This window comes from Athene cunicularia (genome assembly GCF_003259725.1).
Source record: "Athene cunicularia isolate RWA chromosome 2 unlocalized genomic scaffold, athCun1 chr2_part1, whole genome shotgun sequence".
Lineage (NCBI taxonomy): Eukaryota > Metazoa > Chordata > Aves > Strigiformes > Strigidae > Athene > Athene cunicularia.
Genome location: NW_020799095.1, coordinates 2,966,332 through 2,993,173, shown reverse-complemented (window position 1 = coordinate 2,993,173; position 26,842 = coordinate 2,966,332). Strand labels below are relative to the sequence as shown.

At 48.8% G+C, this 26,842-nt stretch overlaps 1 protein-coding gene across 2 annotated transcripts in view; it reads right to left on the bottom strand.

Moving 5' to 3' along the window:
- Nucleotides 1-458: 458 nt before the first annotated feature.
- KLHL18 (kelch like family member 18) overlaps nt 459-26,842 on the bottom strand; it is a 27,016-nt gene continuing 632 nt past the window's right edge. The window contains exons 2-10 of one of the 2 annotated variants that reach the window (XM_026842819.1): nt 13,829-13,959; nt 13,515-13,655; nt 11,083-11,281; nt 7,346-7,506; nt 6,925-7,061; nt 5,777-6,014; nt 4,069-4,173; nt 3,674-3,785; nt 459-1,373 (exon numbers count right to left, since the gene is read on the bottom strand). In XM_026842819.1, coding sequence (XP_026698620.1) covers nt 987-1,373; nt 3,674-3,785; nt 4,069-4,173; nt 5,777-6,014; nt 6,925-7,061; nt 7,346-7,506; nt 11,083-11,281; nt 13,515-13,655; nt 13,829-13,959 — 1,611 coding nt within the window. In that variant the 3' untranslated portion in view covers nt 459-986. The remainder of the gene's footprint in view (nt 1,374-3,673; nt 3,786-4,068; nt 4,174-5,776; nt 6,015-6,924; nt 7,062-7,345; nt 7,507-11,082; nt 11,282-13,514; nt 13,656-13,828; nt 13,960-26,842) is intronic. The other variant, XM_026842820.1, reaches the window with a different exon arrangement.

The following is a 26,842-nucleotide window of genomic DNA, read 5'->3' as shown; positions in this document are numbered from 1 at the left end:
TGATACCAACACACAATTCCCTCAGCCGTCCCTCTCCCCACCCCCAGCACAGCCCACAAATTCAACACATATTTTGCTTCCCTCTCCTGACAGATCACAGCCCCGCTCTGCTCCAGCTGCCTCTTACACATCGACTTTGAAAATATATCAATATTTAATTTAAGGGACATCTTTACAATGAACACCTCAGCCTAGCTCCCATTTTGAAATCTTGACTGTTGCTTAGTGTCATATATGTTCAGCCTTCTCCTCCAAAGCTTGCTGAAACGGCGCAATGGTTTAACCGACCCGTTTTCCTCTTCCTAGTTTCTCCATCCTGTGGCTCTTGTGGAGAAGTTTTCCCCACCGAGCTGAAGAAAGCCCGGCTCTGCTCTGAGAAGCCAGCAACATCTTGTGCAAGAAACACCTTGGAAGCAAAGCCTGGATGTGGTCCGGGAACTGATGCCAGTGGTTTTGGGGTTTTTTTTTCTGTTTCAATAAGCCAGGGGAGATCCGTTGCCCAGCAGCAAGCCACCACGACAGCCAAACCGAACCCTCGGGGTACCAGGGTTGCTTTGCTGCTGATGGAAGGTGTGAGGGTATTTTCAAAGTCATTAAAGCGGCTGTTTTTATGTCATAATTCAGCCTGCCCTGCTCCCCTGGCCTACACCAGGGCTTCCCAAGGGTGCAGCCAGAAGCAGACCACAGGGAGGGGAAGGATTCACCCAGCAAAGGCCAACGGGGGGGGTGTGTGGGGGGGTGGAGGAAGGTGGGCAGGTCCTTGCTCACACCAGCACGTCGACTCACTGTATTTCAACATGTTTGATCATGGAGGAGCCTCAGCCCAAAAAGCCAAGGGTGGGGATTGGTTTGTTGAGTTTTTTGTGTGTTTGTGTGTGTGTGTGTGTGTGAATGAGCACCTGGAAACGCACCCCGGCGGAAACACTCTCCCCGGATTGTCACTGAGAAGATGAGTGTGTCTCCCCCCCTCCCCAAACTCTCTCCTCTCAGATGGTCAGGAGGGGGATGCAGCCCACGCCAACCCCTCCCTCATGACACACCATCGGGGCCATAAACGTCCAACGGTTTGTCTCCGGGTCGTACATTTCTACTGAGCTGAGGTTGGACTGTCCGTCGTAACCCCCCACGGCGTAGAGCCGGCCACAGTTCGCCACCAGTGAGACTCGGCTCCTCCGGGTGTTCATGGGGACGATCAGGTACCACTGATCTGCCATGGAGCTGTAGACCTCGGCGATGCTGAGGAAGCCCGAGCCGTCGTAGCCTCCGCAGACAAACATCTTGCTGCCCAGCGAGGCCGCTCCATGGCGGCAGCGTTTGTTGAGCATGCTGGCCACTGGGTGCCACGTGGCCGTGTGGTGGTTGTAGTACTCCACCTGCAGTCACAGAGAGCACGTGGTCTCAGCAGACCCTCGCTTGGATCGTGCAGGTTATTCCAATCATGCATGTTGGTTGGATTTAGACGGTTTTAAGATCAGTTTTAAACTTTTCTAACGACCCAGATCTCACCGGGTGTTGCGTTTCACTCTGCTCCCCCTGAGCTTGGCCCAGGGAGCTGGAGCAGATGAATGAGGGGAGAAACCATTCCCCACAGCAAACGCAGCTTTGCAGATCCGTCCCCTTTCATTTTAAACTTTTCCCAGTCTCTGAGCCTCAGCACCAAAAGGATTGAACACCCTTTAATTAAAAGTTCAATTGCAACAGGATTGTGTCTCAATTTCAGGGTATTAATTTTCCTCATGCACCAGGATGCTGCCTCGAGACAGAGGCAGCCAAAGCTCTGTCAGACCCAAGAAGTGCATGTCCAAGCTGTCCTTAACGATCCCCTAAGTCTCTCCTAACTTCAAGCGAGACTCCCCGCTCTCTCCAGGCAGCAGATTTCAGCTGTAACAGCCCAAACTTTCCAGTTTCTCATGTCGGACAACCACCACTCCTGACACAGCTCAAGCTTACATCCTGCATCCCATGGCAAAGGGTAGGGTTCCTTCCCTTCCTCTGCACGATAACCTCTTCCACTTTCAGAAAAAGCCGACACATGTATCTGTAAAAGGGCTATCCAGCTCCTCAGGGGGGAAAAACTCCCAACCAACACCATTTTGTATCCCTTGCACTTCTAGTGAGACCATTAGATGGACCCCTTCTGCAAGGACTCTTGCACTGCTCCAGACTTGTCCCGCTCAGGAATGTGCTCAGACAAGCAGATTTGTAGTTCTTGGCTCTGGGGTACTTCAGGCCACAGACAAGAGCCTGCCCCCATCTGCTGAGCAAGGCAGGAAGAGTTACTGCTACTCCCAACAAACCCTTTATGACCAGTTTCTGAGAGCAGTGCATTAGTAACACATCCAACTCAGATACAGCTCCCCATGTTGTCCACTCCTGAGTGGATGAACGACTCTTTTCTGTTCCACATCAGGCTTTTCTTTAGAAAACAGGCAGAAAGCTGAAACACAGAGCAGGTAGGAGAGGGCAAGCTGGGCTCATACCATCAACTGGTAACTTGCACTAAGGGCAAATGCCAGGGGCCGCCCTTGGGCCACAACAACCCCCAGCAACGCTACAGGCCTGGGGAGGAGTGGCTGGAGAGCTGCCAGTCAGAGAGGGACCTGGGGGGGATTGATAATGAGCCAGCAGTGTGCCCAGGGGGCCAAGGAGGCCAATGGCATCCTGGCTTGTGTCACCACTGGCATGGCCAGCAGGGACAGGGAAGGGATCTGAGCCCTGTGCTCGGCACTGGTGAGGCCGCCCCTCGATGAGTGGGTTCAGTTTTGGGCCCCTCACCCCAAAAAGGCCATTGAATGACTCGAGCGTGTCCAGAGAAGGGCAACGGAGCTGGTGCAGGGTCTGGAGCACAGGTCTGCTGGGGAGCGGCTGAGGGAACTGGGGGGGTTCAGTCTGGAGAAGAGGAGGCTGAGGGGAGACCTCATCGCCCTCTGTGACTCCCTGACAGGAGGGTGCAGAGAGGGGGGATGAGTCTCCTGAGCCAAGGACCCAGCTCCAGGCCCAGAGGGAATGGCCTCAAGCTGTGCCAGGGCAGGGTCAGGCTGGCTCTGAGGAAGGATTTCTTTGCAGAAGGGGCTGCTGGGCGTTGGAATGGGCTGCCCAGGGCAGGGGGGGAGTCCCCATCCCTGGAGGAGTTGAAGAGTCGGGCTGACCCAGCGCTGAGGGATCTGGTGGAGTTGGCAACGGTCAGGGTGAGGTTCATGGCTGGACTGGAGGAGCTTCAAGGGCTTTTCCAACCGAGAGGATTCTGTGATTCTGTAACTGCCCCTGCTGTGAAGCTTGTTTCAGTGCTAATCTGTTTCTGAAACAGAAGCCAGACAGGCACAGAAAGAAGAGGTAAAAGCCTGACATTTGGGATACTTCAGAGCTCAAAGGAATGCAAGGATAAAATGATTTTAAAATGAAAAGGAAGTGGGGAGAAGACAAAATGCACTAGTTCAATCCTTTTGGTGCTGGGGCACAAGAACAGCACTTCCAGCCCAGCTCCCAGCTCATTTCTTGAGCAAGAAGGGCCCTGGAAAGATCAGAATTTGGTGCTGCAAACACTGATGGCACTTAGGGTGCAGAGGGAAGTGGCATGGAGCCCTCCCAGCCCCAGCCTGACCTTTCAACTACCCGCAGTAAGTGAATTCCTGCAGGAGGCTCACAGGAACCCCCACCCCCACCCCCAACTTACACTGTTGAAGATCTGCAGGCCATCATGCCCCCCCGACACGTAGATCCGGCCCTCGAAGACGGTGACTCCAGCGGCGCTGCGGTTGGAGCTCATGGGGGTCACCACTGTCCACCTTGTTGGGAGAGGGGATTGATTAGCAATGATCCCCAAAGATTATCTCAACTCGACTGGATTTTCTAGAGCTGGGTTCTGGTAACTCTCACCACCTACTTTATTTAAACCATGGTTTTGCTCATTTGCATCCAGGTTAATCCCTCATGAGGAGGGATACTGCTCTGCTGTCAGCATATAAGGGCTTTTACACACTGTTTATTATGTTCCCTTCATAGCCCGGACACCCAGCAGTGCCACAGCACTACCTCAGCAGCAAATAAACAGGCATGAAGAGCTCTTACTTGTTTGTCTCTGGAGAGTAGGACTCCACAGAGTTGAGGGATGAGTTTCCATCGTACCCGCCACATACGTAGATCTGGCCATCCAGCACCACCGTTCCCATCGCGCTGCAAGGAAGTGCAGGACCCCATAAAATGGCTGTAGGCACTGCCACACCGTCCAGAATGCAGGAAATTTGCACAGCCTGCTGCCTGCCATCCCCTCCTGCACCCCACCCAACTTCCTCCTCTCCCCTTTGCTTCACCTCCAGGGTGCTCAACTGCTCAGTCCCACCTCTGAGCCTTGCAGGTCAGGAGAAATGCCCATGGTATGAGCACACCCCCTTTTCCCCATCAAAAGAACTAAATCAAAACACAGGGAGAAAATTTGGCCCAGATCATGGAGTCAAAATCCCAGCAATTACTGTTTCCCATGGAGGATCTCCCCACTGCTGCTGGCTGGAGATAACACAGGGTGAGGAGCATCACTGTGCAGCCTCAGAAGAACCACTAATTGCTGTCAAACGTAAAGCTCGTTAAATCGAGGTGCCTGACCCTGTTACTACACCTTGTAAATCACCTCTTTGGCTCAAAAAGGCTATAAAATGGGGCAAGAGACCAGAATCCCACCTTGAAAAATGCAGTCAAAGCTTCTCATAAAACTCAGCAACGCAATCCTCCACGATAAAACCCCAGCACTGCAGCTGGAGCCCAGCAGTTTGTACAACAAGTGACATTTTTCCTCTGCACAAGAGCACCCAATGTCCCTTCTGCTTGGCTTCAAGGCAGAACCACCCAATTGTGGAAGAGAAACTGCCTCTCACTGTGGGAAAAGCTCCCAGGAACCTCGCTGCTATGGAAAAAAAAAAGAGCTTTTCCACTACAAATCAGAGCTTTGTGCCCAGAATTTCATGTACTTGGCCGCTTGCAGCGTGCTCTTCCCAAGCCATCAACGTCTCGGACCACAAAAAAAGGCAAACCAGACAAACCATTATGGTAAAGAAGTGCTGCAAAGCTTGCAGAAAAGCAAACAATTTAACAACTCTTAGCAAGCGACTGGGAACCGCACAGCTCTGTTTATCAAGCACAAACACCTGCTTAGCTGGAAACCCCTTTCACTGGGTGATAAAAATACTCCTTTCCCTCCCAGCTGTGATTCTCTTCTGTTTTCTGGGAGGGAAAGAAAATGCCAGTACTAGACAGAGATGGTAAAATGTGTTTATTTGGAATCTCCTACACGGTGCCTGTCAGTGCTTTACTCACCACCTAGTATGACCACATGTAGAAACAGGGCTCTGACCACCTCCTTTGGGACTCCAAACCCTCTCAGACCTCACCAGCAGAACGTGATCACCCTCTTGCAGTTTAATTTCACTCCACGATGCCACCAAAACTGAGAGAACTCCGTAGCTTACAGCCCACACCGCTCAGCTGGTTTTTACTTACTGAGGTCTTAACGGCTCTCCTTGTAAATATAATTTTGTCGAACTGCTGACAGTTTTCCAATTTTCACCAGCAAGCAGTGCCCAGAATCAGCACGAGTGCCCTAAGCATGGCCAGGCAAATCCCACCTGCTTCCATACTGCTCCACTCCTCCTTTTTCTTCTGCTTCTTCCCCACACATACATTTTTTTATTTGGCATCCACCACCTCCAGCTTTCCTACAACCTCTTTTTTTTTTTTCCTGTCCTGCTCCAAAGATCCCCCTTCCCACTGAGCTAGCTGCACGTACCTTCGCTTGCTGTTCATACTTTCCACTTTGGACCAGGAATCCATCTCTGGGTTGTACACCTCCACAGTGCTCAGCCTCAGCTGGCCATCGTAGCCACCGATGGCATAGAGCAGCCCGTTCACCACCGCAACCCCGACTCGGCTGCGGGCCGTGGTCATGGGCTGGCACTTCTCCCAGCGGTTGGCAATGGGATCAAAGACTTCCACCACGTTCAGCGAGTCACCTGCATAAAAATTTGCTACTCAAATTAAAAGAGGGAGACCCAGTAAAACACTGTTTTAGTAAGCTTGCCTGTAGTGGAGGAGCACGAGGGAGAAGCGGTCGCTGCTCTGAGCCCAAAGATGGGGCTGACACAGGAACTTATCCTGCTTTTTTCTGGGAAAGTGGCCAAGATCTCACACATCCTATTCTGGGCTCTCAGATGTCCTATTCCAGCCTCTCGGCTTCGCCACCGAAGTCACGTCAGAGGCATTTCCCAGCCACATCCCTACTCACCTACAATGAGAACCTGCTCTGAAAAATTCCTATCATGTGCACTCTGCAGTGCAGAAGGATTGTAGAGTGTTTCAAAGCCTGCCCAAGGCTTGACTAGTCCCAGGCTGTGGCAGTGGGACCTTCACTGACCTCAATGGGGCAGCAGAGACCTGCCACATCCCCTCTGTTGGTGTCACGGCTGCCCGGGAAGGATAAATCTCTAGAGGATAAACCAGCCATGGTGTGGTGAGGCCCACGAGACCCAGCCCAGGTTAACCGGGTTGGTTGAGGCCCCAGAAGATCATTTCATGGACACTTTTTACGCTATGACTAGGCTGTGTCTGCACATGTGACCCCAGCACCCCAAGGACATCAGCTAGGCACTTCCAAGTCCTGCTTGTGGCTACAGGCAAGGACATCATCCTCAAAACGCCAATTCTTTCAGATTAGCAAGAACGGCTGTCCTAAATAAACCTGACCTAGCCAGAATTTCTAGCTGGAAGATGTTCCACTATGGGCACAGCCACTCTGAGCGCTTCAGCAGAAGGGGCAAAGTGCTGCACAGAGGAGGAGAAATGGCTCAATGCTTCACACGAGGGAAATTCACAGTCCTGTGGTTCTACACAGTGAACTACGCTGCTCTCTGCGCTGCGGGTAGAGGATATGCAAGGTACCTGCTGAGTTGAGTCCTCCGACAGCATAAATCAATCCTGCAATCGAAGTACAGCACCGAGGACGGGTCTTGAACGCCGGGAGGTGTGGCCGACGCTCTGGCATGAGGTGATAATCTTTTGCTTCATCAACTAGATCTCTGAAATCAAAGCCAAATGATTAAAGAGTTTGGCTGATAGGAATAAATCTTCAGTCAGATGCAGATTCAAGGATTTGAAGACTTTCCCCCTCCCATGAGCCAATACTTCTAGAAGGCAGGTTAAAACTGAGGAAGGTGCTTTGTTTTTTTGACTACATGAGGTGCCCTGTCCACAAAAAGAGAATTTCAATTCCCAAGACTGCTAAACCACATCCCTGCTACCTCTATCCCACTGAAACCCAGCACCCCCTGGGTGGGTTTCTAACACCGTATCCAAGGCTCACCTGCATTTGTGGCAGCAGCGGACCAGGTCATCTTGTTGCACACGGTCAGTGAGAAACTGGGGTCGACAAAGGGGGAGGCGGATTTTGGACAGGAGCTCAGGTAGGAAGGACTCTCGCTGGTCTCGGTCATACCGTATCCAAGCTAATGCAGCTTCAAACACCTGCCGGAAGAGAGACATGGGAAGTTGGGAGTTTTGTTGGTTTTCTTTTTTTTTTTCCCTTGTAAGCTCCTACTGCTGCTAGCTGTCCAACGAGAGAGAAACCACATTTTGACAATGATCAATTGGTCAACAAGCTGGAGGGAAGAGATGTGTCATCCAGAAGGACCTGGACAGGCTGGAGAGGTGGGATGGTGCCAACCTCAAGGAGTTCAACAAGGCCAAGGGCAAGGTCCTGCCCATGGGTTGGGGCAATCCCAAGCACAAATCCAGTCTGGGTGAGGAGGGGATGGAGAGCAGCCCCAAGAGAAGGACTTGCAGGTGTTGGTGGATGGAAAACTGCCTGTGAGCCAGCAATGTGAGCTCACAGCCCAGAAAGCCACCCGTGTGCTGGGCTGCACCCAGAGCAGTGTGGGCAGCAGGGCGAGGGGGGGATTCTCCCCCTCTGCTCCCCTCTCCTGAGACCCCCCTGCAGGGCTGGGTCCAGCTCTGGGGGCACCAACAGCAGGAGGACACGGACCTGCTCAAGCGGGGCCAGAGGAAGCCACGAGGATGCTGGGGGGGCTGGAGCACCCCCCTGTGAGGACAGGCTGAGAGAGTTGGGGGGTTCATCTGGAGAAGAGAAGGCTCTGGGGAGACCTTAGAGTGGCCTCCCAGGGCTGAAAGGGGCTGCAGGAAAGGGGGGAGGGAATCGTCATCAGGGGTGTAGGGATAGGACAAGAGGTAAGTTTTAAACTAAAAGAGGGGAGATTTAGGTCAGATACAAGGAAAAAAATCTTCCCTGTGAGGGTGGTGAGGCCCTGGCACAGGCTGCCCAGAGCAGCTGTGGCTGCCCCCTCCCTGGAAGGGTTCAAGGCCAGGTTGGATGGGGATTTGGGCAACCTGGGTTAGTGGAAGGTGTCCCTGCCCGGGGCAGGGAGTTGGAACTGGATGATCTCTAAGGTCCTTCCCAACCCAAACCATTCCAGGATTCTATGACCTTCCCCTGATCTCAGATGACACGGGTTTGGGACAGTACAGTGATCCTCTACGTTGCACCAGAGGACTCTCCTGTTGGCTGATGCTCGGGTGCTTGGCTTTGGCATTGCTCTCTCTGCCCCTGACTTAATCTGCAATAATTCTGCTCTGGGATGGTACTTAGTTTGCAGGGAGGTGAGGGAGCTGGAAAGAGAATTTTGGGAGAGGAAGTGGGACAGAATGAAAAAAAAAAAAGGTTATTTAGTGTCAAAAGTCAGCAGACTGGGGAAGAAGAACAGAGTATGGTGGTGCTCTATGAAAAACCAGAAGTCAGTTTTGATGAGAGGGATCCATCTGTCAACTTTGGATAAGTACATGGTAGATGTCTGGAGCTGAGCTGGTCCCTCCAGGCTCCTTTGCAGACACTGGAGAGGCAGATCTCTTCAGACCACTGCTCACATGCCCTGTTTTGGATGACTCCAGATTACAGAAGGAGCCTGCCAACTCGTTTAACTGGAGACACGTACTCCTTGGTTCACAGGACTCTCACAGGTAAAGGCTGAGCTGGGTTGTCCTTCTACCCTCTTGCACTTACACCCAGGTGACTACACCCAAGTCCCGTCACAGTGACCCGAGGCAGAGCTGCCACTGAGCATGGTGTCCCCAGCGGCCACACTGAGCGGGGTCACATTACAAGACCAGAGTCACCCACTGCAGCCTCACTTCAGTTCAAAGGTTCAGCTCAGGGAGCTCACAAACCCTCAGCAGTCTCCCAGCAGCTGCAGAACTGGTCACTGTGGTCACAGCCACCACCTTGCAGGGTAGCTGTCCTCTCAACCAGATTACACACCCACTTCGGGTGGTCTTTTATTGCAACCTGTGGTGGTGGAAGAAACTCCAGCAGGACCAGAACAAAATTATCAACTCCTTCCTCTATGGTGGAGATGTGGAGCCTCTCACATCAACATTCCTGAGGCTTTCAGTGCAAAAGTACTTCTTCATCAGCATCATGGTGAGCTTAGAATCACAGAATCACCCCGGTTGGAAAAGCCCTTGAAGCTCCTCCAGCACAACCATGAACCTCACCCTGACCATTCCCAACTCCACCAGATCCCTCAGCGCTGGGTCAGCCCGACTCTTCAACCCCTCCAGGGATCCTGGGGACTCCCCCCCTGCCCTGGGCAGCCCATTCCAACGCCCAACAGCCCCTTCTGCAAAGAAATCCTTCCTCAGAGCCAGCCTGACCCTGCCCTGGTGCAGCTTGAGGCCATTCCCTCTGGGCCTGGCGCTGGGTCCTTGGCTCAGGAGACTCATCCCCCCTCTCTGCACCCTCCTGTCAGGGAGTTGCAGAGGGCCAGAAGGTCTCCCCTCAGCCTCCTCTTCTCCAGACTGAACCCCCCCAGTTCCCTCAGCCGCTCCCCAGCAGACCTGTGCTCCAGACCCTGCACCAGCTCCGTTGCCCTTCTCTGGGCACACTTGAGTCATTCAATGGCCTTTTTGGGGTGAGGGGCCCAAAACTGAACCCACTCAGTGAGGGGCGGCCTCACCAGTGCCAAGCCCAGGGCTCAGATCCCTTCCCTGTCCCTGCTGGCCATGCCGGTGCTGACACAAGCCAGGATGCCACTGGCCTCCTTGGCCACCTGGGCAAAAAACCCCCCCAAACTTAATTCCACTCTACAAGGTGCTTTATGACCAGAGATAAGCTGCACTACACTAAAATAAAGACACTTCTGAAGAGGGGGCTGGCACTTGTCAGGACACAAGGGATAACCTCTTTGGACTCCTACATGCTCCACAAAGGATCCACTTGGAAAAAACAGCAAGAGACAAATTTGTGGTATGATATAGCAACATGGCTGGAATGTGAAACAGGTTCTCCCCCCTCCCCATTTCAGCGGCATTTCAGCCTGATTATCAAAGCACACTCCTACCCTACATGGAGATAGCTGTAGGTCTGCTTTTCATTTGTCACCTCCTTAGGAACCTCCTCAGAAATAGCAGGACAGATTTCCTGGCTAGAGGACAGGCTCTGTTCTCCCGCAGCCTGTCAGCCTACCACTGACAGATTCTCAAGGCTGTTGAAATATCTTAAGGTTGCTCAGCCACGCTTTTTTTTTTTTTTCCCCTAGGAACAAGATAGTCTAGAGGAGCCTCTTGATGGCAAATTCCATGGAACATTTGTTGTAAAACGCTGCAGCACTCTCAGAAAATTCTTCACACTTCAGAAATACTTGTCTGGACTTGAACACGAGCTCTCTGAGGAAGGGCTCCCTGCTACTGCCCACACCCTCGGTCCCTCCTCCCCGGAACCAGCCACTTATCAACATTAAGGGGCACAGCTGAAGGTTCTCAGGATCTGTCACCATTGAAGCAAAACACCTTAAAACACCGTTTTGCAAAATCTATGGTCTGAGCAAGGTAACACTGGCAGCACAGACAAGAAGTGGGGCTCAGGGAGTCACCACAGCTCTGTCTAGCACCTCTTAGTGTCCCCACCATGCCAGGACATCTTCTCAGCTTTGTTCAGACCAGGAATAAGGCCACATCCCATTCCACTCCCAAGCAACCAAAAACCCTCCAAAGGAAAAACTACCTCTGCTGAGACCTGAGTCAGGTACACACCTGCTCTTCAGACTTCACGTTGAGCTCATCCCTAGAAACAAGCTCCAGGACGTCTTCAAAAGGCAGTGCTAGGAACTCTTCAGACATGGATACCTCCACGAAATGCTGATGAATGAAGCTGTTGGCGGCGTCATAGAGCACTGCACACATCATCGTCTCCGCAAACTGTCGCACTCCCAGACAATTCTTAGGGTGAAGCCTGGGACAAGCGGGGGAGAGCAAAAGTAATGTCAGTTTAATGGAAGGATTGAAAGAATTACAAAGAGGTTCAGTGGAGCAACACAAGCCTCAGAGGATACGTGATGTAGGGAAAGCCACAGCTGTGTCTTCTTCAGTGGTGGCAGGTTCCAACTCACCAATGAATGTATCCACACAGAGATCTGAAGGTGAATCCACAGCAGAGCCAGAGGATGGAAACCACAACTTAAAAATGTCCCCTCAGACCTGACATGGAGCCACTGGACAGACTCAGCTGGCCCCATGTGATGGCTGCAGGTTGTCAGTTGAGGGGAAGCGAGAGGCTCTGCACAGCAATCCCTCCCTCCCACATCTCAGGGTGCCTGGGCTGTGCATCCAGCACCTTCTTTTTAACTCCAGTATTGGACAAAGCCGGAATCAAGCACATTGCTCAAATACCAACCATCAGTCTCTGTTTTTAATCTTACATCTTTTTTTTTTAAAAGTACTACAGAACAGCATCCGTAGCAGCTTCATAAAGCCATTTCCTGCGATTAAGAAGGCTTTATCACCAAAGATGTTTTTGCAGTTGGAGGTTAGACAGTGAGAACTATCACTGCAGATCCCAGCCTCTCCCCAGCACAGACAAACTGCCACTGCATAAAGCTGGAGAAGATGTTATTTGCCACAACCACCCGCCCTACAGAAACAGGCATGTGCCTCGGACACTCCTGCCCAAACAAGAAGCCCTGCCCAGTACAGGCATGTCACCGTTCAACAAGAGCTGATAGTTGTGTTGTTTTGCGGCACTAATCACCAGATACTAAACCAAATGCTACCCACGAAGGGAAAACACCTTGGGATCTGATGGTTTCAACGTCTAGTGGTCTGCAAAATCCAGGCCCAGCTGTTGCCAGCATGACCACAGAGGATGTGACACTGTGTCCACTCTGGGGACAGCACTCTCAGTGACTGCCCCTCACTGTGCTAAGAGCAAATGCACAGCACTGACGGGGGGCACTTTCATGCAAGAATGGCTCTCAGTGCTCACACAGACCTTGGGTACAGCACTATGGACCTGTCTGTGCACAGGGGCCTAAAAATATCCCCTGTCTTAATTCCATTTAAGAACGAGAGCTCAGTGTGCATGTTCCAGCTCTTCAGAGCAGCCAGAGTCCACTAATTTTCTTGTTATTAACCAAAGTGACAGTTGCACACTCCAATCCAGGATTTAACTTAGGACACCTACTTGCTCCTAGTCGGTCTGGAAAAAATGTGGCATCTAACTCCAAGAAACCAAATCACCTTGCTTAATCTATGTATGGATACAACTACCTCAAGCTAGCAGGGACAAAAATCAACGCAACACATCTCTTTCCAGCTTGGTCTCATAACCAGTACCTCAAATAAAATGTTTTTGCAAGAAAAAATGAATACTCTGTAATCTTACATAAACTAACTTTAAACAAACTGCAGAAAGTCAGGATGCACAGGAGACTGAAAATGGAGACATCTTAAACATGGAGGAAAAACATTTTTTCTCCCCAAAGCATGGTTTTAGAATACCTCTGTTTAGAAATAAAGAAAAATAACTGGCTGAGATGTTCCATGTATTTGTTTAATATCACACCACACAATACACTGAGCAGCTGCAGAGAAATCAAGCTAAGGAAGGGAGGGGGAATTAAACACTAAGACTCCCTGGCACGATCTGAAAATGTGTGTGGTGCTTTTCCCAAAGAACAGCCCAGTTTTTCCATCTCCAGACTGTGCTGCTGGAACAATCCTGCAGCCAAACACCAGCGAGGGAACTGTAAAACCTGGGACCAATTTAAGGCTCTGCTACAGCTTCCTGTCCAGCTCCTTGGCCCAGTCCCTTTGTTCCTCCCCTCTTACACACACAACAGCAGAAAGGGTAGTTACTGCGAGGATGGGTTCGTTAGTAGTAGAGGCAGTGATGCACCACTGTGATGTGCAACTGGCTAGCTAACTCTGAAAAAGGGAAATGTTCATTCAGTTTTGCTCTAGGTATTAATTCCCATGGCTTGCCAAAGCCTTATTCTGCACCCCAGCTGTAGCATCTCCTAAGTCAGAAAAGTTATTTTATAGGCAATGAGAATGGTGAGTCCCTGGAGATACAGACCTCCTTATCATGCTGGCAGGAGACATCCTGCTCCCTCCCAAGCCAGACACAGATAATTAAAACCTTGCTGCTGTTGGGGAGCAGTAAGCACAGCTAAAAGACAACCCCTTACCTCTCTCTGAGGAAAGTGCAACAAGCATCTTTGATGTTCTGCAGCTGAAGGAAACTCGCCCCCATCAGCAGAGACTGGACGTTCTGCTGATCTATGGCCAGGTGACCATTGTAGGCAAAGTTGATCAGAGCCTCAAGTGCACTAAACAAGGGGGAGAACAGGTAGAATTTATTGACAATTAATCTAGCAGGGGAGGCTACTAAAAGAAAAACCTTTCCTATCGCCATTCACACAGAGGGTAGGCTTTCAAGACTTACACATGCAACAGTGAGGCCCACAGAGCACTCACGGCACCCCTAGATATGGGATGTTACCTGGGATCCATCCCCTGCATGACAATCTCATCCTGCTTGCACTCCATCATGTCGTTGGTGAACATGGCGTGGAAGTAGGGGATAGAAGCTGCCAGAACAATTCGGTGAGCACTGAACTTATGGTCGCCTACCTAAAAGGAGAGAAAAAGGGAAGGAGAGAAGGTCAGCACCATCCACCACCAGTCAGATAATCCACTGTAGCCCAGCAGTAACTGTTGGACAGTCTCCATTTGCAAACAGGACAGCAGCCTGTCTCTTAAATTCAAACTTTTGAAACCAGTTTTCCAGCCTCATAAGCAGCCACGAGTGATCAACTGGGCAATGATAATGCCATATTACAGTCCAAGAGCAGGTCGTGCTAACAGAGAACAGCCAGGTCCACAGAACCACGTGTTTACACAAATCAACTTGGTATTCAACTGCACGTACAGGTTTCAAATCCAGATCTGCTTCCCCCAGCTGTTCAGGGCAGAAAATCCTCACCCATGGCCCTGCCTCAGATAACACACTGCTCTTAAGAGTTGGCAATCACCAATCTCACCTCACCCGTCTGATGCTGGGGCATCCCAAGCACAGCCATGAAGGCTCACCCTGAGTCCTGGACTGCAATTATTTTGCAGAACTAAAAGCTGCCCTTTTTCCTTAGCTCTTCCTCAGAACCGATGACCGGCTTACAGGTTAAATCCCACACACTTTTCTTCTTGGCCAGCCATCACATATCTTCAGCTTATGCACAGAGCCAGTCACCTTCACTGTAACCGAGAGGCTCATGTGGGCTCATCGTCTTTAAATCTCTGCAGGTTCACTTTCACCAGCTCTGCTATACCTGTTTACATTTATATCCCCTGAAGAGCCTTCCTGAGCTACAAAGAGAGGCTTGGAAGGGGCTTCTTGTGTCTCAAATTCCACTTCTCACTCCTGAAGATGCTACATGGTATTTTATCCTCTTCTGAATTACACAGGTCTTTGCTCTGATTACCTCCCTCTGTTGGTTCTAAGTTTTTTTTCCTCCTAATTTCCAGGCTAACCTGACTCACAGCAGTCTATGCCCATCTGAGCTTGCACAGAACTGCCCTTTTTCCCACATTTAAGCAAGATTTTTCCCATTTGAGCTTTGTTTTGCTGGGACAAACAAGTTGGCACAGAAGGTCCCCTACTCTTCAGGATCATTCAAGAAGCGCTTCTCTTCTCCTCTGGACTCTTCTACAAAAAGCTTCATCACCTTTTCACGTCTAGGCAGCTTATTAACAAAATTGTTGTTTGCATTTGGGGTTTTCACGGTTCCCAATAGTGCCTTGCCTCTCCCTCTAGGCCCAGAGCTCTCACACCCAGTAAATACAACTTGCAGGGAGTTTAGAAAGCAAAATTCCTGACACATTAAAAAAAAAAAAAAAAAAAAAACATAAGCAAGTGGGATTTTTTTTTTCTTTTTAAAACAAAAGCATACTCAGCTGCCACAAATGCTGTTTACAAGATTTTTTTTAAAACCAGCTTGACCACCCAGCTGCTTGCCGTGCGTGCCTGCCTGCACAACAACAAACATTTAGTGTGTGGTCAGCTCATGGCACTGTGTGCCTCGGGTGCAGGGGCAAGCCTGCTCTGCCGAAGCTTCCCAATTTAAAATAGTGCTGCAAACATCCAGTCAAACAGCTTCCAAGACTTGCTCCAGCCCAGCAATGGCAGGAACACTTTTGGAGAGCCTTGTCTCTGGCCTGGTTAGCTTAGGAGTGGCCTGAACCCCTGCCCATGCTGCCCACTGTGCCTGGATTCCCCTGCACAGACTTTGCTGTCCTGGATTTTAGAGGTTTCCCAATGCCCAGAGCAAAAGCAGTGAGTGAAACAGCACGGACTCATGGAAAACAACCTCACTTACACACTTGTACAGTAACTTGTTCACTCAGGATGGGTAAAGGTCAGTACCAATCTCTTCTACCAACCCAAAACCACATGTAAAACATCCCAGAGGCTCCAAGACTTGAGAGCTGTGCCACAAATACCAGCGAATACTCTGCTGCTCTGTTCCCTTCTCTGCTCACTCAGTCATTAATTTAGTTCAGGCTGTATCTCCACCTCCTGCTCTCCTGTGCTGGCATCAAGCAGGAGCCAGACTGTGGTGGGGACAGAGGCAGGAATAAGAGGGCTTGGTTGGCAGATAAGGGCTAAGATGATGTTCCAGGAGAGAATGGGATGAAGTAGAAAAAAATAAGGTAATGAAAGCAAGAGGATGGATATTTTACAGTAGCAAGCTGGTAAGAACAAGCATGGAAGTTAATAGCACTACCAGTGCTACAGGAGCAAGACCATGGTCCCTCAACACAAAAAATCAGCAGCAGCTTCCTTGTGTGAATGCAGCAGGATGGAGGATCTCTGCCAAAAGAAGTCCAGACTGCTAGGACTCGTGAAGGAGCCCATGGTCAAAGAGGGACTGAGCTCAAGGCGACAAGCCCCAGCACTGTTTAAGTAACAAATAAATAAAGCAGGGTCCCCCACCTTGGCTTTACACAGCCTCCTCTAAGCGCGTGCAAACTCTGCTCTGGCCTCTCTAACGCAACAGGTTTAAAAATGCTGATAAATACCCGAGTTTAATGAGAAAAACCCATAAGAGGAAGGAAGCGATTCAAGGACCTGCACACCCCTGAAAGCTGATAAAAACCTCACTGTGTCCAGGGCTGGGGGTTTTCATTTCCTTACGTTGCATGGCTAACTGCCAAGTCGAGCACACGTGCACGGGAACAACCTCGCTCCTGTTCGCCTCTCTGCGTAAGTGAGTGGTCAAGGTGCTGCTCGTGAGAGAAGCACAAGAGGTACAGGATTAACAGGTAAATAAGGAGACTTAAATGCTGAAGCTTTTTCCTTTGGGACTTCCCACTGGGGAAAAGTTGACATATGACCAGCCACAACCTGGCTAACCATGACTAACTCGCTGCTCAGCCTGTCCACGTTCCATCCCCGAGGCTCAGAAAGGCCAGACCTGCTCAGCAAGCTCCCAGCCTGTTCCTACCCAGTGGATGAAGCCACTCCACCAGCTGTGCCCGCAGCAGCTGCTCCTGGCCCAGCCCAACGAGGAATAAACACCAATGAAGCTAAAAAATGGGTCTCACGATTTACACCCCTTTGTGCTGTGCCTCTCGTGCATCGCCTGGCACGCACCGCACAGAGCTGGCAGGAGCTGCAGGAGGCCTCGGGTAGCTCGGTGGCAGGACCTGGCCTGTCCTTGTCACTTCCCCAGCTCCTTGCTGCCACATGCAGAACAAGGTCTAAGCGTTACCACTGTCATTTTGGAGCTGGGGCATAGACACTGCTGCTAAAGCAAGAGATATATGCTCACAGATGAAGCCTGCAGCACAAGAGAGCTCTGTTCCTTGGTCAAAGGCAAAGGGCTGATTAAAAACTCCAGGCTATTTTTTTTCTTTTTCTTTTTTTTTTTTTTTTTTTTAAATGTTTGCAACTAAAGGAGTGCAGTGGTGGGAGTCACTGACTAGGAGCTGGCCTGGAGCATCCAGTTTCTACAGAGGAACCCCTTCCTGGGTGTCTCAAACATCCCAAACCACAGAAAAGCTCCATTTCTGCTTGCAATATTTCTCTGGCTTGAAGTAAGGTGAAAGAACAAGGCCTCATCTCTCCAGAATTCTGAAAGACATCATAGTGCCTGGAAGGAATTCAGTCCAGCTGCAATACTTTGGTTTAATATCTCTCTTAACTACATGCTTGGATGAGCGTTCCCATCCAGGCAGAGCAGAACGCGGTTGAGTATGCAGGAAAAACATTTTAATTGCATTTCATTTCCACCCAAAACCAATTTGCCAAAACCCCAAAAAACCCACCACAGCTATACAAGTGTCATTTTGCCTTTTTAAAAACAACACACAGCATTAAAATTGAACAGGCACCCATTAAAATGATACACCTGCTTCACATGCATTGCGATCCCCTAGTTTCAACCAAAGCTAGTACCAATTTCAAAAGCAAGGTTATATTTACTCAAACAAGTCTACAGCATTACCCAGCAATAAGAAAAAGCCCTCTGTTTAGGAAAATCACTGTAAAGTACAAAAGCAACACCAGCTTGAAATTTGTTTTTAAAACAGATTTAGTTTTTAAACAATGGCTCTGTGTGTCGGATAGCCATCTGTGCCACGGTTAAATTCACCCATTTCAGTCACTGGGATTTCTGCAGTTTGCAGCACTCCTGGGATTTCCCAACCCTTGAGCAGCTCAGCAGCACAGTTCATGCTTCCCTCTGCCTTTCTGCTGAGTGCAAGGTCAGAGCTTCCCACACCCTTTGCCAGTGCTGCAGTTCTCCACGTGCCATTGTGCTGTCACTCTCATGAGCAGTGATGAGGGACAGTGGCACCCAGACAGGTACTGACAACATCACCACTGAACCAGACAAATACTGTCTGCAACCACCTGCCCTTTTTCTTCCAAGGCATTCAGCACTGCAGCTCCATACCTCTGTGTCCTTCTTGCAGCACAAACCTTTTTTTTTTTTTTTTTTTTTTTTTTTTTTTTTTTTTTTTTTTTTTTTGACCTTGCCCGTCTGACAGATGTGTATACTAAACTACATCTCCACCGCCCTCATTTCTCCTTAGGAAAGGCAGAAAGGGATAAATACACAAGAGATGCTTTAGGCTCTAAGTCCAAATACAACAGATTTTAGCATGGTCCAAGAGCCTGCCCAGAGCTGAAGCTTTCCACCATGCTCGTTTCAGGGCAGCTTTGCCATCATCTCACCCCACGACGAGCTGCTGCCAAACGACCTTATTATAGATAATACACCTGGCTATTCCAAAAGCAATCATTTATAGTCAATCAGCAAGATTCCTAACAGGTTAATGAGAGCTGTATCATCAGAGGGATGAAACACCTTGCGCCTGGGCAGCACCACCCTTCTGGCTCTGAGCAGCAACACGGGACAGGATTGTTCCCCCAGTGCGGTACTCGCCCTTCGTGAAGGGAAGGGTTTCACCTTGGGGAATTAGCAGATTAACCACACTGGGAATGACCCTGCCCAGGCAAGGCAGGGTTTGAAGTAAGCAGTTTGTTTTGGTTGCCTGCAGAAGAAACCTCCATGCAGGGCTTGACCTCCTGTCCCTGCTCAGTCCACACCTACACATGGGGTGCAGCTGGATGGTGCAGATGAAGCCACGTAGTTCACAACTGCATCCCTTGCACTGATGCTAGTGCTCGCCTGACTTCGCTGTTCAGGGCAAGACAAGTGAAAGAAGCTGTACAAAAAAGGGAATAATTTTCTGCTGTTGTAGTAGGGGAAAGGGGAAAGCTGGGACCAGCACCTGTCAGCAGCCAGATCCATGGAGCTGCATCAGCAAAGAGCTGATCCCCACCGTGATCGTCAACAGCTGAAGAGAAACTGTTTCCTGGTACTGGACAAGACAAAACCTACCATTCTTTTTTTTTTTTTTTTTTTTTTTTTTTTTTGATGGAGGGCCCTCAGGGAGATTTATAAATTGGGATCTTTGGTCTAGAAGCTATCATTATGTTCATACCATCAGCACTTAATGGCAAGTCCCGAAGGAACAACTAAATTTCTTGCTGCAGGCAAAGGACAATACCTGTTTTTCCTGTAGAAGATGAAAAATGTGTCCGAGGATGAGCACACAGTGCATGTCCCCTCAACTCATCCTTGCATCTTGTTTCAAAAAGTGTTCCCTATCTCCACAGCCAAACGATCTCCCTTCCTCATGACCAAATAAATATGCTTTCCTACACCTGCTGCTCACGGAATGCCAAAGTAAAAAGAGCTCATGAACTTCTTGATATGTTCCACCCTACTTTTGACAGGCTTCCCCTTGCTCAAAATCCATCACAGCCCAGTAACTCCAGAAGTACCAGCAGAACATTAAAAAAATATACAGAAAAAGCTTTGGTTGAGGAAAAAACACATTTCTGTCCTTACTATGTGTGGCTGGCAGGGACAGTTTCTAAGTTCCCATTTTGATTTTACAGAGCAGCTTGAACTTGGCCTTTGGAACCGTCTGCCCTTTCCATCTATATTAAAAAGTTGTCTCAAATGACCTTCCTTTTTATTTTATATACTGCTGTATACACTCCAGGACTGAGGTGTCCAAAGGGCAGGATGCCACCACCCCAGAGAGCTGGCATGTCCAACAGCAGCAACAAGATTTTATTTCCTACCTGGTGTCATGGGGCAAATGACTAAGAAATGGCTGTAAATTGGGATGTCACCCAGTATTTGGCCTCCCTTGCTCTGTGTCATCACGGGACATGCATCTAGATCGGTCTTAGTTGGGGATTTCAGCTTTCAGCTGAAGGTAGAAGTCCTCATTTGCAAGAATAGACTGTTCTGTGGTCATACCTGCAATGTTGGAGAAATCAGGTGCTCTGATTGAGTTAAACACATTTATCTTTTGCTTTTGGAGCCTGGAGTTCAGGACTGTCTCCAGGCACAAATGAAACCACCACAAACTTAATCATATGCACATCGCTAAGTGAGATTTAGCTATTTATACAAGCACCAAAGAGAGAAACATCCCAGGAGCTCCACATCAGCAAGCTCACTGGGAAGAAGCTTGAGGATAAGTCCTTTGGGCAGGACTATCACCCCTTTCACTGCCCGAGCAGAACACCTTTCCTTGCATAAGATTTCCCCCTTTACACAAGGATGTGCTATTTTCCAACACATCATTTTAGGTGCCTTCCTTTTAAGGTAGAAAAATACTGTTTGCAAAACATCCTTTCTGACCACAAATATCACAGAATTCCCTTCCAACATGTTCTCTAACTGGGTAATAAAAGGCATGCTCTCCCACATCCACAAAATGTGAGCAAGTTCCAAGGTACAATGAAGCTTTCTCCACAGAAAAATGTTGTAGGTGTCATAAAGGCATCTATTGTTTTCACGACATCATTACCCTGCATAGCTGAGAAGTCTCTTGAGTTATCTGCTGCAAAGATCTTCTCAAAAAAAAAAAAGCAAACACCAAAAACCACACCCCATCTTTCCTGACATGACATTTAAGCTGGTGTCCAAGCCATCGTAGCAAAGTTCTGCTAGGCGGAAGATAATGGAACAGGAAAGTTTAAGAGATCTTGTATCAAAATTCAGGCATTGAAATAAAGACCCTGCCTCCCCACCCAAAGAGTAGCTGGATGAGAAGTGAAAAAGTTTAGATCAAACTTGGCTTGTGCAAAGCAAAGAGACTGATGCCATTAAGGCAGACATCCTTCTGGTCTAGACTAATTAGAGTCCTGCTGATATAATGGTAACTAATTGCTTTGAACCAGAAAAGCCATCCTTTCTGCATGTACAACAAACACACGTTCCCAGATAATTCACTTCCAGTTCAGAGGAGCCCAACTGCTTTGCTGGACCCCAGACCCTCCATTTCCCACGGGGACAGGGAGCATCCCGGGGGTGGGGATCTCCTCCAGCCCTGCCCTCCTTCACGCTCCTGAAAGACTAGCAAAGCCAAACTTGAGGGTAACTCAACAGCTGAGGGCCCCTCCAGCACCCCGGTTCCCTGCCACATTTCCCCCAGCCTCTTCACAACACTAACCCCAAATCTCTCCTCTATTCTGACAACTCTGATGGCAACACAGAGAACATCCAGCCTCTGCTCTGAACTCATCCCACAGCATCCTGCTCCTAGATGGGCACAAAATAGCTGCCAGTGCCCCTCCCAGACACCAGCTTAAACACCCAGAGCCCACCTGAAGCTGTAGGATAACTTTTGCTGAGAAGCAAAAGGAGAAGCAAACAAAAACCAGAGCAGGTGGGTTTGGAAGTCAGACAGGAAAGTCTTTTTGCTATGCTCAAAGAAACAGTAAAAAAGCTCAGTGCAGAAATGTGTGGTTTCTGCTAACACTTCGGGTTTAACGTCTTCATCAAGCACTAAAAATACTCATCTTTTATATAAGGGGAACAGCACCGACGCTGAGAACTCGGGTGAAAAAACAACCCCAATCGTAATCCAAAGTAGCTCGTTACTGCTTTATGACAAGATTTAAATAAGATCCTTAACCTAAAGGTCTCACATGCATAATAGATTATCTGTTTTTTAAATCTATCAGCTCCTCAAATAAAAAGATATGCTCTCTCCTACCAAGCTCGTTTTCCTTAAGGATCTCACAGACGTGCTCAAACATCTGCAGAGCAGCCAAGCCCAGGGTTTTCCAGGACCCTGCCGAAATTACGCACGCAGCCTAAGCTGTCTGGAATTCCACTTATCTGCCATGGCGGGACAAAGGGAGGCTCCTCCACCTCTGCCTCTGTTTGGCAGGCAGCAGTTCTCTTGGGGGCATCTGATGGAGTGTGGGGAGGTTTCGAGTTAATAGTTCGCTTTGGAAAAACTGTGTTTAGAAGGGGAGGAAAGCCAACAGGACTATCAGCTGTCAGACCGATTCGGACTGTATATGAAACAAATAATATAACCCCTCCACAGCTTGGAACTATTTTAACTTGCCAGGCTTGTGTTATTTTTTCAGACTTTTCTAATGAGAAGTCTTGAAGTTCGTCATGGAAATATGGCATTTGAGTGATTCAAAACCAGATTAGAAGCAGCACAGTAAGAGGAGCTCACATCAACTTCACTCTTTGAGGATTTGGAAAGGCACAAACCTTTGCTCTTTTGACAGAGGATTAGCCAAGATTGCTGGAGGTGCCAGCCTGGCACTCAGTTCTCCTCTGGCTCTGATTGCAGTGAGCAGGAGCTCTAAGGACCTCAAATTTATCAATGAAGGAACAGGATGAGTATTGCTTCCCTGTTTTATGGTGTGATGCAGTCCACAGGCTTCCAGCAAGCCGCTGATGTGTCCCCAGAGAACACTTGTACCCTGGCCTAAAGTGAGAGGCAAACTCCAGAAAATAAAGCTGCCCAAGCAGCTTTCATCTTGAGAGGGTATTTGTCTTCAAAACACAATGCTCAGGAAGAGCACAAATACTGAGTAGCTGCTTTTCTGCAATTAAAAAGCAGATCAGGGACTAAACACCCCCAAATACCTTCACTCACTAGTGAACTGAAGTTCTTCTCATTTTGCAGCAATTATTTGTGAGGTCCAAAATGCTTTGAGCACACACGTGTAGAAACAAAAGACTGCAAATCCACTGTAAAATAAGTGGGAAAGGTTCTGCTGTGCTATTGTGTGCAGAAAACCAAAGCAATGAGGCCCCAAACCTTTAACGCAGAGCTTTTCTCATCCAGTGAACTTAGTAAGTAGCTAATTAATTTCTACCAATAAGGCAAAATCAACAGCAGTGCTGAGAGTGGAAATAACTGAAGACTCCTAGCTCATGTTTAGGCAGAAAGTGATGCTAAGGGTGAAATGCTCTTGGAAAGAAGGAGCTCTGGAGAGAAGTGGAGCAGTGCCTGGACAGGAGCACGACAGCACCGCAAACAAGGCAGCCAGAAAAAACACCTAAAGGTCTCCTAACATGAAGATAGCCTGAAAGAAAATGCTTTATATCCAGCTTCTGGGGAAAAACAGCAGGTGGAGGAGAAATCAAAACTCACTGATTTAATCTGAAAAAGCCAGCTGTCAGTAACATCTGACCCACAGCAGGTTCTGCTCCATGGCCAGGAACGCCAAACACATTAAATTTGAACATTTCCCTAGCACATATATCGATTTTGCCACTCACAGCCCATTTCATGTCTGAGAAATCTGGACAATTCAAGCTTCAGTCCATCACTGGAAAGCCCAGTTTTGCCCCAGATGCAGGGCATGGAGAGGTGCAAGAAGAGCTGCTTCTCTGCCGGTTTTGCTGGACACCCTGATTTCAGAGTCACTATCACATCTCAAAGTGCATAGATAAAACTGAAAACCAAATTGGAAGTAAGTTTACCAGTGTTCAAACTGCTTGACATGACCGTATTTGCAGCTAAAAGCCTCAAAACCCACCAAACTCAAAAAAAAAAAAACCAACCCCAAAAAAGAAGTTTCCTTTCTGCACTCTTGGTTACTCCAGGCCTGGTGTTTCCCCATCACAGACACAACAACCATCTGCTTTGCCAACACCACCAATACCGAATGAGGTGAGAAACTCAAGTCTCACCTGGAAGATTTTTTCATAATATTACCCTGGTTGGGTTCAACTGGCAAACAGGTTGTTTTTTTTAAACCAGACAAGGCCATGCTGAGACACAATCTCCTGAGAGAAGAGAGCAGTAGCAAAAATTTGGCTTTAGTAAGCAAAAATGCTACTTTCACCAGAGGAAAATGAACTAACCACAGAACAAGGTGTGCCTCCTTGCCCTCCCTCCTCCCTCCAGTTTACTCATATTTACTTAAAGAATAATTTTAGGATGGTTTGGTAGAAGCAAACACTTCAGAGAGCTGCCAAAGGGAGACTGAAAGGACAGATGCCTGTGATGGAACATCTTCAAGAGGAGCTCTGACCCGCAGCTATTTAAGAGACAGGAACAGAAAAAGACTTTTCAAATCTGTAGGCTCCACCATCCACACAGGGAAGGAGCTTTGGCTCTTAATGAACACATCATAAGCCACTGGGAAGACGCACAGCTCGCTTACTGCCCTCTAAAACTTTTGTTTTCACATGGACCATCACGAGAAGTAATGACAGATTTCCCTAAGCTGAGTTTGAATAATCGGAGCTCCAAGGGAACCCAGTCAAATCAGCACTTTGTGCTTTTAATCGCATCTAAACCCAGCTGCTGTACGCTGCTGAGGCAGCACCATCTCCCGCAGAGCAGCGTGAGCTGCAGCAAGATGGTTTCTGAGACAGGAGAAGGAATTCTGCCCCTCCTATTTACTGAATGAATGCTCGCCTGGCTATTACAAGGGGAATAATTAAAACAAACAAACGAGAGTGCCAACACTTCCTCACAATTTTAGGCCTGTTTGTACAGCAAACATTTGTGTGAGCAGGGAGAATCATTTACAGCCCTTGACCCAGCTGGTATTGGTAAAAAAACACTAAAAACCTGAACTGTGCTGTGACAACACTGCTCGCTCCCGTTTCAGCCATGAGCCTGAATGCTGGTCACACCAGGAGGAATCCAACTTCTAGCCCGAACCGGTGTTTGGCAGCTTTTTTCTTTATTGTTGTGACAGCATCAGGATTTTTAAAAAGGCCAACCAGCTTGCTTCAGTGGCGTGACATGCCATCAGGACCCACTCTACAGTCTCCTTCAGGTATTGAGTTTAAGTGCTTCTCAGTGCTCCTCCTGCCCTCGTTTTGGGTAAGAAGTATTCAATCGTCGTCCCTGACAGACAACTCACTTGGCAGGCTCCTTCTGGATTTACAGCTTCACCAACGCACACAGAAAGCGTTCCTGAGCAAGGTCAGGGGAGAGCGCGTTTTGCGTCAGCGCTGTGCAAGGTGGCTACTGATTCAAAGCCACCTCCAAAGTCGAGCTAAGAAAAATTACTCCTTAAACATTCCACAGCTAGAGAAGACACCCTGTACTGAACAACAGGGAGGAAAGGCTTGGCTCGGATTCAGCAGGCTGCATTAATTCAATTGCCACAGGACATGCGGGCACTGAGAAATCTGCTGTCAAGAGGCAGAAGCGGTGAAGAGGTGGGATATTTTGACATGATGACTCAATACAAGAGAAATCAAGTGAAGTACTTTGGATTCTGACGCTGCATGTGTACGAGGGAAAAACCAGACTGTTTGAACCAACACGGAATCGCTCTGTCAGCCCTCTGCCAAATGTATCAGGTATTGTTGGGATCCCTCTTTGGTATAATAAATTAACCAGGCAGTGGAGGAAGTTAAGTCTTGGTTTAAGAACGACAGAGACATCTTTCTTAATAGACTTGAAACCTCTGTAGGGATGAAAGGCTCTCCACCCTCCCCAGACAGCAACAATCCCTGGAACAAAATATAATAAAAGGACAAAAGGGAGCGGGGCCAAGCACGGTGCCCTCATCCATGAAGGTGCGCAGCACCATCAGGGTGCTCATTCTGACAAGTGGACTGGAGAGGTCCTTCAGCCCTCGATACTTTAAACACTTCCCCACTCTGCTGCAGAAAATAGACAAAATGAATTAAGCAAGAAATAAAAAGCACTTTGCTATGAGAAATCCACAGGAATGAAAACTTATTTAGTAGAGTTTTGCAAAACAATGGTCAGGCGTTTATTCAAGATAAGGCCAGGGTCATATATCTCATTGCTATTGTGTCCCTTCCAACTAGGCAGAGCAGCCCAACCCCAGCGAGGGGACACACAGCTGTGATTCCAGAGATGTGGGACTCACAGGACCTGAGCATCATCTTCTGCAATATGAAGCCACCTCAATAATGCAAATACAAGTCTAATAAAATGGCCCTCTCGACCACAAACTGGTTTTGTCACAGAATTCCCCCCAGGTTATGGCCCAGACTATCGCGAATACCACGTCTTAGAGAAGGTAACAACCTCTGCCAAGGAAGGTCAGCACACAGCTGTGCTCTTCACAACGAGCATTTCAGCCTGCAAAGTAATCCCTCATTCCAGGAGGCTGTAATAGCTGATCTACGGGGATGGAGCAGCCCCAAGGGTGCACCCCAAACACACATCCCACAGTCTCCACAACAGGCACAACCCTCGCTGGCTCCTCCAGAAGCAGGAGGCAGATGAAAAATTTCAGCATGAGTAGGCTGGGAAACACCTTCACGTTTAATTAAACTTCAGACTTAATTCTGGAATGACTCAAGCAGTCCTAAGAGTTGCACGTCGCACCCACCCCACAACAAACTCCTCTGCCTGTGAGCTCCTGGTCTGAAGGGCTCCAGCATCTCCTGCCCAGCGCTAGCCATGGGCCACTCTCAAAGCCCTTACAGCCCACCCCCGCAGAGCCAGGCACACCGTCCTGAGGATCTACCAAGGTTATAGATTATTTCTTTGATGTAAGAGAGTGGACGCTCTTAAAAATTAAAGGTTTCCTAGGGAAAAGGACTCTTCCCCCACGGGTTGGAGCAGAGGTTGGTCTGTAAACCTGCATCAATCCCACCCACAGTGTGACCTCCCAAACCACTCCTCAGTGCAGGAACCACCACCGAAACGTAGACGGGGGGGGGGGGTTGGG